The sequence below is a fragment of the Periplaneta americana genome, chromosome 9, assembly GCF_040183065.1.
Source record: "Periplaneta americana isolate PAMFEO1 chromosome 9, P.americana_PAMFEO1_priV1, whole genome shotgun sequence".
NCBI lineage: Eukaryota > Metazoa > Arthropoda > Insecta > Blattodea > Blattidae > Periplaneta > Periplaneta americana.
In genome coordinates, this window is record NC_091125.1 from 44,052,993 (window position 1) to 44,072,811 (window position 19,819).

Below are 19,819 nucleotides of genomic sequence, written 5' to 3' on the forward strand. Positions count from 1 at the left end.
TAGGATGATATACTGTATTAGTGAACTATCGCACCAAACTATCTTAAAATTTAATGAACACACACTTGCACTTTACAAGAGAATTATTATTAACTTATCAGACTGTAAACTAGAAATCAATTCACATATAAGCCAACTAAACACACATTTGCTTTGACCTTGAGCGTAGAATGATGCGGTATGAGTTATCGATCAATGAAAGCATGCATGTGTGAGGCGTCTGTTCCCAATCGGGAGCCGAGCTGAACGCGCGCGCTCTCTCTTTATTTGTCTAACTTAGAAGCATTTGAGAGCTACAGCCTTTGTGGTGTGTGTTTTACACATTATAATATGTAATGTTTTAGAGTGTATATTCGAAATGCGATCTATTCATCTCAATAAAGGATTGCGAACTGCACTGAATTTAGGTAATCACGTGTAATTCGTTATCTTGTTTGTTACGGTAGGCCTATACGATATTAGTGGGTCCAAGCCTCGCCAACATCGATGAATTATTAAGGACAATAAAAGTCCTTAGCATGACTTCCTTATAAAGGAGAAAAATCTCTGGAGACCCGTATCGTAGATTTACAGAAATTAAAATAATTCTGCCCTTGATATAATTTCAAGCAAAATTTATCTACAAACATTTTATTTCCCAGATCTGGAGTCAGCGCCCTCGATTTAAATTGCAGATATATCTCAGAACAATGTTTTGTTACAGAATTCTCTGGTGGACAAAGTAGGAAACAAAATGGACAATATGAAGGCGAGCGTAATAAACCTGACCGCTAGAACTAAGAAGCAACATTAATGGTTTGCTCTTTCGAGTGTAATGTTTTTGTTGTTTTGTTGTAGATTTAAACTGGGCCGTGATCTTGCTGTTCCTGATCGGGAAGCTGGGTATCACCTCCTCGTTTGGCGTCATTGTGGTGTACACGGCAGAGCTGTACCCTACGGTCATGCGCAGTATAGGCGTCGGTACCAGCTCCACTGTGGCGCGGGTTGGAGCAATGGTGGCGCCTTTTGCTCCTCTCCTGGTGAGATTCGCTTTTCGTCTTCTTTTTCTTCAAATATCCATTTCAAAATTTCAGTTTATTCCGCACAAGTTTATATGCATATTGATTTATCCCGTCAATTCTACTTTTGGTTCGTTGATTTGGCGTAACGCTTTTCTACGCTGGAGATCCGGGTTCTAATCCGGGCTGGTTGAAATGAAAATTATGGTAGATATAGATGGTATTGAGACTATATCATCTAATATAATTTTATTATTACTTTATCATTCTCTATCTATATACAAGGAAATACGTAGGCATAGTCCAGCGATGTCAAGGTCAAGAGTACGTAGGCGATTCTGCGTGCGATCAAGCGCTCACTGGTTGCAATGAATCTGTTCTTCAGGCAGCAGCAGAGAGCAAGAAGGGGTGAGCAAAATGAACTCTATTGGCTTACCACTGCAAGATGAATTAAACTGCTTTTAAGTAATAGATAACGTGTTAAATTCATACAAGACAACAAGAAATCAGGAAATGTTTTGTAGAATGCACCTCTCTAATAAATGCAATGAATTATAAAATAGTAAGCTACAATAAATAATAAACATAACTTCTCCTTAACTTATACAGTTCCAGATAATAGCTAGAATCTAATTAAGTTTTATATAATTATTTAATACTTCAATTAGTATAAAACACTTTTCCTGTTTTAAACTTATCTAAACAAAAGTGAAAGAAATCATAGAACATTCTGCATATGGAGAAATGAAATAATAGGCCTACAACAAATAACAAACATAATATTTTCTTCATCTTTGCGGTTTTAGATGATGAGACCTACCTAATTAATTGCTATGTAACTGTTTCTTACTTAATCATGTACTTATATGAACATCACATTTCTAGAAACAAATTTAAACTCCTGACGTCTCGTCTAATACAGAAGTTCTTTCTTCTGGTTTTTGCCAACACCAACCTTATGTCCGGCGGAATGTTATTTTCTGCAGCATGACATAGCATAGCACGCTTAATATCATCTGATAATCTTGATCTTAGTCTTGGTTTTATGAGGTTAATAAGTGAGGAAAATTACTCACATACGTATGTACTGCCAAATAGGTATAGAAATAATTTGCGCCGCAAATATTCGTACCTTTGGATATATTAGCCGGCAAAGCGAACTTCCAATTTGGTCCTGTTCACGCAATTCAAAGAACCTGGACAGAACTCTTCATCGACTTAACCAAAGGACATTACAATGGTAGGAACATTGTAAAACTGATGGACGACATGTTTGGACAATTTTTTAGACAACTCGTAACGAGTCTACGCTATTAGCTACATACTCTTTTTGTACTTTATTCTGTAAACGTAAATGCAATGCAGTGAGGGGGAACCCCGCACTACATCTACACATATATTTACTCTATTACTATTTAATGTCAATAAAGCAACAAAATTTGAATATATCATTATGTAGATCGACTAATAATTTCAGGCGTTTCACACTGCTTCTCTTTTTAAGTAAATGCTTTCAATATATCAGACAAAGAACATTATCTCCTCTTTCACTACATAAGAAGTCAAGAGTCCAGTCAACCTAAAACTTACTGAACGACTTCTTCCTCAATGTGTAATGTACAACTCTTATGTTCATCAGTGACTTGTACCTGCGTGCCGTACGTGCTCTGAACAGCGCATACGGGCGGTGAGGCACGCTTGCGCTGCCGTTGACATCACTGGCATAGTCGAACCAAAATTGTGAATTGCTCACGCATCTGATAATGTATGACAGGAGCAGTAATGAACCGTTCATGATTGGTACTCTGATGATTGTAGGCCTATACTGAGGATCATGTAAGAATTGTTCCTAAAAGGCCATCTCTTCAGTGTTGCCAACTAATACTAGATATCACCAAAAGATGATAAAATCACAAATACCATGTACTATAATAATAATAATAATAATAATAATAATAATAATAATAATAATAATAATAGTATAGTATTAACAATAACGATGTCTTGCTTATTTACACATCTCATCTTTATGTTGGGAAGGTGTTTTATAAAAGGTTCAATAATTTGTGAAAGAGAATATATGTTTCTTCTGGATCTCTCGCATATTATGTTAGTAGTTAGTAGATTAGTGTATGATCTAACATTAAAATATATTTTGTCTGACAACATGAAATTCATTACTTTGATTATATAGTTTACGATTTACGAGATCTAACCTAAAAATATATTTTGTTTGAACACGTGAAATGATTAGTATGAATTCCGAAAACGAATGCCAGTTTGAAATGTATGCTTCAGAATATTTGCTCCATTATTGTAATAAAGGCCTAAACACGAAATAAAGAGCATGTATCACACGAAATATGTTATATTTATTTACACTTAGCCTACCTGACACTAATCTTGAAATTGTAACCACAACACAAAGCAACACATACAATAACTACTATGTATTAATATTAATACTGATATTAATTAATTATTAGTATGTTCAAATTTCACTAGCTTCCAGTAATGGGCTCAGAAATCTAGAACAATTTGAATTTTCAGAATTTAAACTACCGACAACTTGTGTCACTGCTGCCAACATAACAGTTATAAAATCACTACCAGTTGTAATATTTCTCAGTACTGAAATTCGAAACGAAGTTGGCAAAAGAAAATTCAACCTACAAACTAGAAAATCACCATAATCCACTAGCACTAGAGTCGACGGCAATTGGGAAGGCGGTTGTCTGCTAGCGTTTGCGTCGAGAGAGACAAATAGAGAGAGCAAGGCAGCGTACAACATTGCCACATCGTAGTTCACGCGCACGTGTAATACAAATAGCGCAGTAGATAATTTAAATTACCAAAAGACAATAATGACCTTAGCCGTTGATTAATGTAAGCATGACATCAAACATAAACTCTTTCCTTCACTAATAATATTCTTTGCACGATTCTCAATCCCACACCACATGCTTCTGCAGTCATTTCTTGCGCATTGGTAACGTTGCAGCCAGCATCAAGATGGCCGGCAGCGTTCTGTTCGTCAACGATTTTAAAATAATTATACACCTTAAACACTATTTTCCGCGCCTACTTGTACAATACTTGTCTTTTCACAGTCTCTTCTTCCATTTATTTATCTTACTCACACACAGTAAATGGTAGTTTTACTTATTCAATGCATTGAAACACTCACGCGTGAACAAACGAACTCGGGAAGTACTTGTTATAGACTGATTCTAATTGGTTCTACTGTACAAGCTTGTGACGTCACATATCAGAAATGCTACGGCGCATGTAGGAGCCGACCGCCTTCCGAACTGCCGTCTAGTGTAGCTTATGTAGTAATGGTGGGGGGGGGGGGGAATGGTTAGATTTCTTAGGGTATTAAGTAAGCTGACCCGGACTATACTTAGGGGGAGTAAAAACAATACCAAAATGACAACAAAACAATTTTGCTTCCATGTCCACAGGGAATTTACATGCAAGCGTTGCCGCTTCTGCTCTTCGGGATCGTCTCTTTCATCGCGGGAGTACTGGCACTTTTTTTCCCGGAGACGCTAGGAACGAGACTCCCTGACACAGTAGAGGAACTGGAAAACCTGTGAGAATCTCATAAACCTACTCCGTAAAAGATAGTACTTGCACCATATCTTCTGCCTGTTCAAATTCAGACTTCAGAATCGTAGTTATTTATGTGATGTGCTGCTGTCAATGTTATGTCACCAGAAATCACTGTACTTATCGATATTTTATACGTTGTTAAATATTACCATGGAAACTAAAAGAAGAAAATTTTAAGAAGGGTTTTCTAGGAATGGGGTGAGTTAACAAATAATTTACAATAATAAAAACTAAATAGGCCTGCACTTCTGAAAGTAAAGGAAATGTAGATCTACAAATATGGAGACTTAAACAATTTTATTCCAACACTTAACGGTTTGTTAAAGATTTTATATTTTACTTTTATACTTTTACCAATGATCTGGCGTAAAAAATACGTCTGGACATGCGCCAACCTAGTGTAAGACCTATTTTCATTCGTGGTTACAAAAGAAATAAATGTGACTTAAAACTTTCTAGGATAATTGAAGTTAAAACATCAGTGAGATCCAGAATTATACAAATTCTATTTAAAAGCCAATTAATGAAGATATGAAAGGAATAAGTGATTTCCAAGATGTGATTGAGTGAAATATGCAAGAAGAAAAATTGGTTCTTTCACGTTGAGAGAATGAGAGACGACTATCTTCCCAAAATTACAAAAACCCTTAGAAACGTGAATCTAAGAAGAATAAGTGGTGTCTAGTATATAGTTGAGTGGTCGAAAATGAGGAGAAAGTGAAGGAATATATTATGCTTGAATGGATGAAATTGAGGAAATAAGAGTGTTTATATCTTGAATGAATGAATGACTATTATCTTTCCAAATCGTAAAATAAGAAATGAAGACTTAACACTTAAATTGACAAAGTATCCTATAAGATACAACAGGTTTTTAGGCTATATGCTATAATTTGAATAGAACAATAGAAGAATAATTGGTGGGAAAATTAAAATTTCACAATACTATAATATTGTACACCATATAAAATATGGACATTGCGATTGTTGTTTTCTTTGCTGTCCGACAAGGTTTAATAAACTATTATGAAAAATGAAGCTTTGCCAAGTTAAGAGTTAAGAAGAATGAACAGTGCCCGATATACGATGGGGGACCCAAAAATAACCGGAATGTTTTTTTTTGTACTTTTATTGAACACTACATTCACAGTACTTTAGTCCCCTTCAAATTATTGTCCATGTGCATTAATGCACTTGTCTCAACGCTTTTGCCACTGCTGAAAACAGTGCTGGAACTCTTGAGGCAGGATACTGTTCAAAACCGTTAGCGTGTATTCTTTGACGTCATCCACATCACTGAATCGCTTTCCTTTCAGAGATTTCTTTATCCATAGAAACAAAAAAAGTCCGACGGAGCCAGATCGGGTGAGTAGGGTGGATAAGACACAAGCACCATGTTGTTGTTTGTCAAAAACTGTCGGACCGTCAGAACTGTGTGGGCTGGAGCATTGTCGTGGTGAAGCAACCAGTTCCCATTTCTCCACATTTCGGGCCGTTTTCGTTGCACTCTCTCTCGTAATCTCCGTAACACATCCAAATAGAATTGTTGGTTCACTGTTTGTCCTGGCAGAACAATCTCTTTGTGGATAATGCCATTCACATCAAAAAAACAAATCAACATTGTTTTCACATTGGATCGCACTTGACGTGCTTTCTTGGGTCGTGGTGAATTTGGAGTTTTCCTCTGGCTAGATGCTTGCTTTGATTCTGGATCGTACCCATAGCACCAAGACTCATCCCCAGTCATAATTCTTTTAAGAAAATTTGGATCGTTTTGCACTTCACTCTTCAAGTCGCGACAAACTCTCACGCGGTTTTCTCTTTGGTCATCTGTGGTCTTTCGACGATCTTCGTCAATTGCACGTTTGATTTTGGCAATGTTTTCGTCATTTCTTCCTGTCGAAGGACGCCCGGGGCGTGGCATGTCTTCAGTTGACATGTTGCCAGATTTGAAACGGGAAAACCACTCGTAGACTTGTGATTTCCTCAAAGCATCATCATTAAAGGCTTGCCGAATCTTTGTTCCTTGTGGTCGGCCATCTCACTAATCGCCAAACGGTTGAAACAGGACCGCAAACAACACAGCACCACAAACAAACCACTTAACTCAGACTGACGCCAGCTCACTAACGGTCGTGGGAGACCCCAAACTAACACCACCTAACAGCACAACTCGTAACTACAAAGCATGCGCGCGCAACAGTTCGGTTCCGGTTACCTTTGGGTCCACTCTCTATGGTTATTGGATTAAAAAAAGGAGAGAAAAAATGGTTCTTTTACGTTAACAGAACAAGTGACCATCACCATTTCAAAATTATCAATAAGAATCGTCCAAATTAAAAATAACATTGGTATGCAATCATTTTGCGCCAGAAAAACTGTTTATATTTTTCAGTTTCCCACTATGGATAGTCACAAAACCTCTGTTTAGTTTCGTTTCAAAATGTCCAGTTTATGAGAAATAAAAGGTTTTCGAAATTCCTGAAAATGTCTATTTATTGAAACCATTTACTACGGTATGTATCATTACACAATTAAATTATGTTGAAGCTGTTAATTTATACATAATTGAATCATAAAAATGTTATAGAACAATATACATTTAACAATTATAAACAAAGTATTTTTCAATTTCTTTTTTCTACGATAGTGCTTAAATTTACATTTTATCTATCTACTGTTGTCATTGTTTACCAGCCTTTAAAACACAAGTGCGTAAAAAAAAGTAAGTGATCACTTTAGGCACTGCTATTCATTTTACGCACTGCCAAAGAAAATTCAATATTCAATGTAGGCTACAAATTTCATTTAGTAAGAAGTGAATGCATTACCTTGATCTTTCATTACGTAAATATTACACGTAACACAAATAAGTAACAAATTTAACATTCATGTTTACATTTTAGCCCTATTATTCTAAAGTTACATATTATTTAGTAGGCTACTCATTGCTTGCATTATTTCTAGGATCTGAAGTAACCACCAAATATCTTACTATAATAATACCGGACAGCTACCAGTTCTGCGCGCGAACAACGCTGGTGCTGCTACTTAGGCTGCCGGTGTGGCGACACTCGCGAAACAAGCTGTAATCAATTGCAATGTATATTGTTGCTGGGCTAGTTAATAGCTTTATTAATTAGTGCTGTTTAAAATGTCAGGTTGTATATGTGCTGTTTATAATTGCTACAATTACAGCATTACAAACTGCTCCAAATCGTACTTTCGATTTTCGAGGGATCATAAAACGTGAGTCAACAAAATTCTTCATTAGGCCTAATGTTTTGCCTTTGTCTCTGTGTTGATAATAATAATAATAATCCGTGGCGCTACAGCCCGTGAAGGGCCTAGACCGACCAGCCGGCTGGTGGCCTCACGCCCACATGTCGAAGCAGAGGTGGACGATCATCCAACCAGAATGGAGGTATCGTGTGGTTAGCACGATGATCCCCCCAGCCGTTATAGCTGACATTCGCAACCGGATTTCGCTACCTATCGTAGCTCCCCAAATGCATCACGATGCTGGGTGGGCACCGGTCCCATACACTGGCCGAAATTTCATGAGAAAATTTCTTCCCCCATGAGGACTCGAACCAGCGCGCATTCCGTAACGCGAGTCCTAGGCAGGATGCCTTAGACCGCGACACCACGGCGCGGGACCTCTGTGTTGATAGAACAATAAAAATTAGCTTTTTATTTAGGCCTAATAAATGAATAGAAGTTAAAATGTATTGGAAATTTTAAAGTTTTATCAAAATAAGTTTTATTGTTGTCCACATGCCTTTACGAATTACTACCAATTTTATTTTTGCACTTGTTAGCAATGCGTATATAAAGCAACATTTCTCATAAATGCAGTTTTGATATAAAATAATGTTACATTAAATACTATAACATTTCTTAAGTGTCTCACAATATATTATTCTACATTAGTGCCTCACGTTTTAAACAATAGTCCGATTCCCGCTATGTTAATATTTGTATTTGTGGACGTAATTCCACGCCGCTCCGCTAGATGTCAGGGCCGCGAAATTTCGCACTAACGTCAATGCTGCTAACTAATACAGTTGTCCGGTATTATTATAGTAAGGTATTAACTACCGCCTGCTCGAATGCATCCACGCATGCCTAACTATCGGTTCATAAGACCATTCTAACAATGCTTTCACTGAAATGACGTATTTCCAAATTCCAACGATGCAGCACCAACCAGCTCATCTGTTTGCCTGCTTCAAACTATAAAAAAATATTGTTCTACCTACTTTGTGGTGTGGAATATTGAAGTGTGTTATGAATAATAATCATCAGAAACTTGTGTCAGAAATTCTTATGGATAAATTTGTGAAACCTCTACAGTACTTTATAATGTAGGGAAGTTTACACAGAAAGAGCTTTCTGGTTTTCTTGTTTGGAGAAATCCCTTTCTCGGAAAGTACTAACGCTGTAAGTTTCCGGGGCACTAGTTGACTTTTTTTTTATTGAATTGCCTAGTTGCAAAAGTCCCTATCTGTAAAGTTCATACATTTTAAGTCACAAAAAAACTGATAGCGTATGAGCAGATCTTGGTCCCCTGCAGTTTTTCAAGAACTAAAAGAATTAATTAACCTTAAAAGTTCCATAAAACGCCCTAATAATAGTTAGTTTACAATTTTAATTTGAAAACTATTTTCAATTCTGTCTTATAGCAGCTTTTGTAACTGAGCAACTCATTGGCTTTTATATTTTAAATTATGCATTTCTTGTTTTATTTCCTCTTGTTTCAAGAGCAAATAATATCGGGTTAACCAAGCTATTAGAGTCGCGAACAAAGTAATATTTTAATCTCATAATGTAAAGATAAAGCATAGGGCTATATCCACAAGCAACTTCAAAGGCCATTAGGATCTGCCATCTAGTGGAATTTTTTTTCCTATTCATGTTACATATTTGGGCATATGTCTTAGAGAATAAGATGAAGCCTTTACAAATTGCCCAAAATAAGGCTTTAAGGATTGTTCATGGCTCAGATTGGTACACCAAAACTATACAGATTCACAAAGACCTAGAAGTTGAATATTTGTCTGTGATCTTGAAAATCTTACACGGAAATTCTACTCACGCTTTGGAAAGAGTCCCAATCCCACAGTGCGGCAAATTGGACAATACAATCTAAATCAATTTGTAAAATACAAAACTCCAAAAATGGCTCTAAATCCCTGAAGTTGTCCATTGTTTTGAGCGCGTGTGTGTATGAGCGCGCGCTCACGCGTGTGAATGTATTTGTTTTAGTTATTGTACGAATATGTCTGTATTTTATTTTTATATTCTGTTTGTGCAAATGTTTTATGTATTAATTTATGTATTGTATATCTACGTATCTTTCCTCGTATCCTGTCCTCAATGTATCGTATTCTTAATGTCTGAGGTTTGTTCTGCTAATTTGTTAGGCGTACAATGTATTGATTTATATGAAAGAACAAATGCACAGTCAGGGATTTTTAAAAACTCCGATACTATGTCTAATATTATAAGAATAAAAAAAAAAACATCGAAAGAGGCCGCAGTATAAGCAGCCATCGGATGCGTTCGAGCAGGCGGTGGAAGTAATTTCACGTCTAATAGACTATGGTTCCATGGTTACTTATTTCTTTATTGTTCTGACTTCAGAAATGCAATTCAGAAACGTGTCCAGAACGCTGTGTTAAAATCAATTACTTACTAATAAAAATTTATGAAAAGAACTAGGCCCATTCACAATGAAAACATAAACATTAATGCGAGAACGTAAACGTTACAGTAACGGTAAGCATTGGAGTCATCATTCACAGTGGAAATTTGACGTTGCCATAAAACCATGAAATATATCCGTAAACAGATGACTGCAATCACAGAGAAGAATCACATGAAAGTGCTGTCGAATATTTTGTTCTTGTAAAAGAATTGCAAATGTGGTATATGTACCTACAGTGTTTCTTGCACAAAGTAGGACAAATGGCTGACCACTACAAATTAATATTTAGCCTAGATGTGGTTAATATTTATAGGTAATCTATAATGTTGTGACTGATAAAATAAGTGAACAAAATGCATACCCTTGCACTTCATGTTAATGGCACTTGTCTTCCATATAACCATTTTCTTTCAGCGTATTAGGCTATCTTTATATGAATGATGTGTTTTGTCAGACAGCGATGTGACTGAAAGAGGATTAATCTTTCATTTTATTTTATTTATTTCTTCCAACGTTCTCGGAAAGCGCTCTTTTTTATACTCCTTCAGTGAGTGTTTTTGTTTCAATATAGTTGCTGACGTTACCGCAAACAAAAAGCTTTGAATAATTTGTGTGGATATAAAGGGAAGAGTTGAGACGGTGTCGGGTGGAGTTCCCGGGTAGCTCAGTTGGGAGAGCGCTGGTACGTTCAACCAGAGGTCCCGGGATCGATACCCGGCCCCGGAACAATTTTTCCCTTGAAATTATTCAAATCTGCTTTACAGGGAGCTTCACCTGGAAGACTAGATTTGCATAAAAAGCTTTGAGTTTACAAACTTCTTCGTTCACGTTTTCTTCTCCTCTTGTAATGTTAACGTTTACGAAAATCAGTGTGAATGGTTACATTAAATAACATGACCGTAAGCTTTGGCGTTCTACTCGCGTTTGCATTTAGGTACTTTACATTGTGAACGGCCAGCAAGCTGTAATTCCATGGAAACTTAATTCTTAACGGTTCTAAATTCAGACAGCCATGAAATCGTGATTTTATAAGCTCTCCAACTTGAAAAAAAATATTTAATGTAAATTTGTGCTATAGTAAAAAAAAAACATTGTATGATACTCATTCGTAAAGGTTCTATTTTTGGCACGAATGTGAAATTTGTGAAACGAGGCGAAGCTATTTTTCATACATAGGCCTAATATTGCTAGTAGACATGAGATATACTTAATTTCTACATTTATTTGTATGGCTTTTCTTTGGAGCTAATAGGTAGGCTTATAAACCTCTTAAATTTGTGTTTATTTTGTGAAATGAGAGTTCCTTAAGATATGCAATAAAGTTACTTCGTGTTGAAGTGTACCGCCAAAGAACAGAATTCCAAACACATGTAATAAATCCGGAGATCACGCGCAGAGGTCTGTTAGTAATCTGCATAATGCATTTACTGTAATGTCTTCCTGTTGTGTCACTACTTATGAGTAATTTATTTTGCCATTTTTTCAGTCATTGTTTAAACTTCTTTGGATACAAAGGTAAAATTAGTCTTCGCGAACAGACGTTTTGTTTCCTACAATGTCACATCACATCCAAGATTCCAAGATCAGCTCTTGTACCGTGGGGGGCAAAGGTGTTGTACGAGCCACTTATCACTAAAGAGAAAGTTCCTTTGCCCCCACTCCATATTAAGCTCTCGTCCAACCAGCATGGAGAGACGTGATTAGGAAGATGATTTCCCCTCCCCGCCTACCTTCATAGCTGACTTACGAAACTGGATTTCGCTACTCACTGTTGCTCCCCAATTACATCACGTTGTTAGGTGGACACCAGTTCTATACACCGGCTGAATCTTTTCTTTACATGTTTCATTTTAAAATAGCATGTTTCTATTTTAATGGTAAAACCAAGAAAAATAATTTCTTGACTATTTAATTGTTCGTATGAATGACGAATGGGTCCATTTAGAAAATATTATTACTCTCCCCTTAAATACGTCACATTGAACTGTAAAAGCACTTAAGCCTGTGGAAAGTAATAGAAAAAGGTGGTGGAACTCTTGTAAAATTTATTGGAGTGCACGGGGAGATGATTACTGCTCAGAGCACTGGGAATTAAGACCTACATATTGTTAAGAAAATAAAATCTTATTAACCCTTATTTATTTTTACATCTTAATCTACCTTTCAGAATGAAATGCATTTACTAAACTACATACCAGTACTCAAAGTATTAGAAGATTTTTAGCCATTTCTTCAGTATTTATCTTCTTTCCTGTTGCACTCTTCCTGTGAGGTCTGTTTCAGCAACCACGATTTCAGGACTTAAGTTGATCAAATGTGGCCTAACAATTCTAAGGAGCTGATTCCTCATGGTGCTAACTAACAGGGGTGATATCAGTGGAGAGAATGAATTGAATTTGGAGACGCCTCACAATATATTGAGGTGAGCGAAATTCGAACATTTCTCGATTCCGTGATGAAAACTATAATAAAAAGGTGGGGGAACGGCGCTCCGACGCGTTCCGAAAAAAAAAAGCACTGCTAGTAAGTACTGAACTTCTGAGCAGTGGATTCATAATCTAATTTCGTATTGAAAGTGAGAATATTGATAAAAAGAAATTTACACAGAACTAAGTCACAATATAGGCCTATTTATTACATGCGACATTGTGAAATTATTTAAATACACAATTCCGTCGTTGAAAATAGGCCTAGACTTTTTTTTTTGAAATGAGATTACGAATACGAAAAGAACGCTCAAATAAATTCTTATATCTTATTAATAATATGACACTCATATTCTGTTTGTTAGAGAATAAGAATTTGAAGGTACAGTACTTGAAGCTTGAGCCGGATACAAAAAAAAAATATTTTTTTTTTATGATCGGCATTGTTAATAGTTGTTAACGTATCTATGTAAATAATGTTTACTGACAGAAATTGCAATAAACATATTGTTAAGATTTAATCTGTATGTTTCTTTATGTAATAAATTATTGTTCTCTGTAAAATGACATTTATTTGTAGTCTACACTAAATCCAAAGAAACGACAAGCAATTTCACATAATTCGAACAGCGTGAATTGCAATCATCATACTAGTAGTATGCAACCATCATGGAGATAATTTTGTTTAGTTGTTCTAGTTTTATTTCAGGAATCAAGTAGTTTCTTCATTGAACCAGTCAATCAGCCTGGTTAGATCACTTACTCACTCACTCACTCACTCACTTACTCACTAGTAAGTACTTCATTTCACCTAAAAATCTAACTGTGGATATCGTTTCTTTATTTAAATTATTTTAGTTAGTTATTTAATTACTACCCATTTCCGCTCTAGTTTCCCTCTATCTTTTGCTGTAATGTCGATTTATTTTTCACTCTAATTTGGATGTATTTCCCGCTAATGTATCCTCTATTTTAAGCTCTAATTTCCATCTATTTGCCTATCATATTTCCCACTATTTTCCGCTATAATTTCCCCATATTTTCTGTTCAAATTTCTCTTTATTATCATCTTTTTTCCCCTCAATTTTGTCGCACTAATTTGCTTCTATTTTTCGCTCTATTTTCCACATTAATGCACCCTATTTTCCACTCTACTGTTACTTTATTTTGCGCATTAATTTCTATTCATTTTCGCACAATTTTCCTCTGTTTTTTTTTAAAGTAATTTTCGTTTATCCTCTGCTCAAATTCCGCTCTAATTTCTGCACTATTTTTACTTTATATTCCGCTGTAACTTCCCTATACATTCCGCTCTGATTTCCTTGTAATTTCCGCTTTCGTTTCCCTTTCTATTTCGCTCTATTTTCCGCTCCAATTTTCTTCTGCCTTTCGCTCTAATATCTGTTGTAATTTTGCTCTATTTTCCGTTTTAGTTTCCCTCCACTTTCCACTCTAATTCCCCCCCCCCATTTTTAGCCTAATTTTCTTCAATGTTCCGTCTAATTTCGCTCTATTTTCTGGTCAAATTTCGCTCTAATTTCCGATCCAGTTTCCTTTTATTTTCCGCCCTAGTTTCCCTCCGTTTTCCGATATAATTTCCTTCTATTTACCGCTCTAGTTTCCACTGCAAGAATGATGGATGTCACCTTCTTGTCGAAAATGAACCAAGACTGTCAATGCATAGCTTAAGACCTATAGAATGCAAATAGAGAGTTATATGGCATTAACACTGATAGTCATTGTCCAGTAATGATCGGAAAATCACAGTTAAGCTTTGAGCGCTAAGCATTTCTAACTTTCGATTGCTTCTCCTGAAAAATGTATTCCAAATGACATCCATCATTCTTGCAATGGACTCTTCATTTATCTATTTTCGCCTCAAATTTCCCTTCGTTTTCTGCTCCAATTTATTTCTATATACCGCTCTCAAGTCGCTCTAATTTTTCCTCTACTTTTTCTCTATATCCGGTGTAAAGTTCTCTATTTCCGCTTTAATTTCTTTGTATTTTCGGTCTAATATTACGCTATTTTCCGCCCTAATTCCTCTCTATTTTCCGCTCTAATTTCCGTCAAACTTCCGCTCTATTCTTCGCTCTATTTTCGCTGTAATGTCCGCTCTAATTTCACTCTATTTTCCGCCTTAATTGCCATCTATTTTCCACTCTAATTTTCCTCTATTTTCCGATATGATATCAGTTTATTTTCCGCGCCCCTTTTTATAAACTTTGCGCTCTAATTTCTGTTCTAAATTTGCTATATTTTTAGCTGTAACATCCCTCTATTTTCCCACTCTAACTTCGGCTCTACTTTTTCAATTTTCTGCTCGAGTTTCGTTGCATTTTCAGCTTTAGTTTCCTTCTAATGTCAGCTCCTGATTACCTCTATTATCCGATCAAATATCCTTTTATTATCCGCTCTAGCCTTAACCCATTTCCGCTCTAGGTTTCCTGTATCTTCTGCTGTAATGTCGATTTATTTTTCACTCTAATTTGCATGAATTTCCCGCTCATATATCCTCTATTTCCGTCTATATGCCTCTCATATTTCCCACAATTTTCTGCTATAATTTCCCCATATTTTCCGTTCGAATTTCCCTTTATTATCCTTTCTTTTCCCCTCAATTTTCCCGCACTAATTTTCCTCTATTTTCCGCTCTAATTTCGCTTTATTTTCCACTCTAATACATCCTATTTTCCGCTGTATTGTTACTTTATTTTTCGCACTAATTTCCATCTATTTTCCATGCAATTTTTCCTCTATTTTCCAAGTATTTTCCCTCTATCCTCCGTTAAAATTTCGCTCTATTTTCTGCACTATTTTTACTTTACATTCCGCTGTAACTTCCCTCTAATTTCCGTTCTGATTTTCCTGTACTTTCCGCTTTCGTTTCCCTTTGTATTTCGCTCTATTTTCCACTCCAATTTTCTTGTATCTTCAGCTCTAATTTCGTTGTAATTTTGCTCTACTTTCTGTTTTAGTTTCCCTCCACTTTCAACTCAAATTTTCCCCTATTTTCCGCAATAATTTCCCTAAATATACGCTATAGTTTCCCTATATTTTTAGGCCTAATTTTCTTCAATATCCCTCTCTAATTTCGCTCTATTTTCTGGTCAAATTTTGCTCTAATTTCCGATCCAGTTTCCCTCTATATTCCTCCCTAGCTTTCCTCCATTTTCCGCTCTAATTTCCTTCTATTTACCGCTCTAGTCTCTATTATCCGCTCTATTTTCCCTAATTTTTCCTATCTAATTTCGCTCTAATTGCCACTCTTCATATTTTCCGCTCTAGTTTCGCTCTGTTATCCGCTCTTATTTTCTTCTATTTTCGGCTCCAATTTCCGTCCTTTTTCCGTTCTAATTTTCCCTTTGTTTCCGCTCAAATTTCGCTCTAATTTCTGATCTATATTGCGCTGCAACTTCTCTCTATTTCCGCTATAATTTCCCTCTATTTTCCGGTCTAATAATCCTTTATTTTGTGCTCTAATTTCCTTCCATTTTCCGCTTTAATTTCAGTCGATTTTCCTCTTTATTTGCCCTCTATTTTGCGCTCTAATTTCGCTCCATTCCCTACTTTTTCTGCTCTTATAGTCAATCTACTTTATATTTTCTCCTCTAGTTTCGCTCTATATTCCGATATACTTTAGCCCTATTAACCAATTTAATTTCACTCAATTTTCCGTTCTAGTTTTGCGTTATTTTCAGCTATAATTTATCTCTATTTTCTGCTCTAGTGTCCCACTATTTTCCGCTGCAACGCCGCTTTTCTCCGCTGTAATGTCGCTTGTTTCCGCTCTAATTTCGATGTCTTTCGTGCTCTAAATTCCCTGTATTTTAAGCTGTAATTTCTCTCTATTTTCCCCCTTCAATTTTCCTCTATTTTCTGCTCTAGTTTTCCCATATTCTCCTTTCAAATTTTCCCTTATTATTCCCTCTATTTTCCCTCAATTTTCCACATTAATTTCCCTCAAAATTTTCCTCCAGTTTCACTGTATTTTTCGCTCTAAGTTCGCTTTGCTTTTCGCTTGTATTTCCTCTATTTTTCGCTCAAATTTCCTTCGATTTTTCACTCTAATTTGTCTGTTTTCTGCTCTAATCTGTAACTAGTTTACTCTCCAATTTCAAACTATTTTACGCTCTGGTTTCTCTCTACTTTCCGATCCAATTTCCCTGTACCTCAATCACAAATTTCCCTCTATTTTCCACTTTGTCTCCCTCTATTTTTGCCCTAATTTCCCTGTATTTTGCGCAATAATTTCTCTTTATTTTCTTCTCTACTTTACCTCTACTTTTCGCCGAATTCATGTACTTTTTCCTCCCAAATTTCGCTCTATTATCCTCTCTAATCACCTTCAATTTTCTGCCCTAATTTCACTCTATTTTTCGCTCTAATTTCCCTCAATTTTCCTTCTCATTTTGCTCAGTTTTGCGCTCCATTTCGCTGTAATATCTCTCTATTTTTCGCACTACTTTCCCTGTGTGTTGCTTTAGTTTCCCTCTATTTTCAGCTGAAACAATTGAATTCTATCCTATTCTATCTATTCCATTCTATCTATGCTATTCTACTTATTCTGTTGTATATATTCTATCTATCTATCTATCTATCTATCTATCTATCTATCTATCTATCTATCTATCTATCTATCTATCTATCTATCTATCTATCTATCTATCTATCTATCTATCTATCTATCTGCCTGTCTGTGTTGTCTGTCTGTCTATCTATCTATCCTATTTTACCTATCCATCTATTTTATCTATTCTATTCTATATTACCTATCCATCCATTTTATCTATTCTATTTATCTATTCTATGTATCTATCCATCCATTCTATATAACTATCTATTCAATCTATCTATTCTATCTATTCTATTCTATCTATTCTATTCTATCTAACTATAATACTCTATCATATTCTATTATATCCTATTCTATTCTATCTATTCTATTCTATCTTATTTATTCTATCTATTCTATTCTATTCTATTCTATTCTATCTATCCAATTGTATCTATCTTATTCTATTCTATCTATTCTATTGTATCTATCCTGTTCTATCTATAATATTCTATTCTACCTATTCAATTCTACCTATCCTATTCTATTCTGTCTATCCTATTCTATTTCATCTACCCTATTCTATCAATTCTATTCTATCTAGTCTATTCTCTCTATATATTCTATTCTATCTATTCCATTCCATCTATCCTATTATATTCTATCTCTCCTATTTTATTCTAGCTATTCTATTCTATCTATCTATTCTATCTGTCTATTCTAGCTATTCTATTCTATCTATCTATTCTATCTGTCTATTCTATCTATTCTATTCTAATTATCTAATCTATTCTATCCATGCTATTCTATCTATCTTATTCTATCTATTCTATTCTTGACTATTCTATTCTATCTATTCCATTCTATCTATTGTAGTCTATCTATATATTCTATTCTATCTATTCTATGTACTGTTCTATTCTATATATCTATTCTATTCTCCCTATTCTATCTATCTATTCTATTATATCTATTCTATCGATCTATTCTATTATATCTATTCTATCAAATCTAGTCAATCTATTTATTATATTCTATCCATCTATTCTATCTATTCCATTTTATCTATCTCTTCTATTCTATCTATTCCATCTATCTATTTATTCTCTTCTATCTAATCAATTCCATCTATCTATTCTATTCCATTTATTCTATTCCATCTAACCAATTCCATTTATTCTATTCCATTCAATTCTTTCTATTCTAATCCCTATTCTATTCTATCAATTCTATTCTGTCCTATTCTATTCTATTCTATCCTATTCTACTCTATCTATTTTATACTATTCTAAATATTCCATTCTGTCTATCCTATTCTATTCTATATGTCCTATTCCCTCTCTTCTATTCTATCTATTCTAGTCTATCTATCTATTCTAGTCTATCTATCTATCTATCTATCTGTCTGTCTGTCTGTCTGTCTGTCTATCTATCTATCTATCTATCTATCTATCTATCTATCTATCTACCTACCTAACTATCCATCCATCCATCCATCCATCCATCCATCCATCCATCCATCCATCCATCCATCCACCCACCCATCCATCTATCTATCTACTCTATTCTCCCTATCTATTCTATTCCACATATGCTAATTTATCTCTTATCTCTGTCTATTCTAGTCTATCTATTCTATCTTATATTTATTCTCTTCTATCTATTCTATTGTATTCTATCTACCAATTCTATTCTATCTCTTCAACTATATCTATTCTACTCTATTCCATTCTATCAATCTATTCTATCCTATTTTATTCTATCCTAATCTATTCTATCTATTCTTTTTTATCCTAAGCTATTCCATCTATTCTATCTGTCCTATTCTATTCAATGTATACTATTCTATTATTCTATTCTATTCTATCCTATCTATTCTATACTTTCTATCCTATTCTATCTATCCTATTCTATTCTGTTTATACCAGTCTACTCTATCGTTCCTATTCTATCTATCCTATTCTATTCTATCTATCTTATTCTATTTATCCTATTCTATTCTACCTATTCTATTCTTTCTATTCTATTTAATCTATCTATTCTATCTATCTATTCTGTTCTATTTATCTATATCATCTCTCTATTCTATTCTATCTATTCTAACTAAATATTCTATTCTATTCTTTTTATTCTATTCCGTCTATCCTATTGTATTCTATCTATTATATTCTATTCTATCTATTCTATCTGTCTATGCTATCTATTCTCTTCTAACTAACTAATCTATTCTATCCATGCTAATCTATCTCTTTATTGTATCTATCCTATTCTTTCTATCTATTCTATTCTATCTATTCCATTCTATTTATCTAGTCTATATATATCCTATTCTATCCATTTTTGTATCTATTCTACTCTATATATATTCTATCTATATATTCTATCAATTCTATTCAATCTATCTATTCTACTCTGTGTTCCATTCTATTATATCTATTCCATTCTATCTATTTCTTATATTCCATACATTCGATCTATTCTAATCTATCTAATATATTCTATCTATCTATTTATT

At 34.8% G+C, this 19,819-nt stretch overlaps 1 protein-coding gene across 4 annotated transcripts in view; it reads left to right on the plus strand.

Annotated features, from left to right (window-relative positions):
• Window positions 1-12,785, plus strand: part of LOC138705876 (organic cation transporter protein) — a 155,062-nt gene extending 142,277 nt beyond the window's left edge. For all 4 annotated transcript variants that reach the window (XR_011333844.1, XM_069834585.1, XM_069834586.1 and 1 more), the window contains 2 exons: window positions 838-1,019; window positions 4,463-12,785. Coding sequence is in view for 3 of the 4 variants with exons in the window: in XM_069834585.1 (XP_069690686.1) it covers window positions 838-1,019; window positions 4,463-4,597 (317 nt within the window). In the remaining variant the exon portion in view is untranslated. The remainder of the gene's footprint in view (window positions 1-837; window positions 1,020-4,462) is intronic.
• The last annotated feature ends 7,034 nt before the right edge of the window (window positions 12,786-19,819 follow it).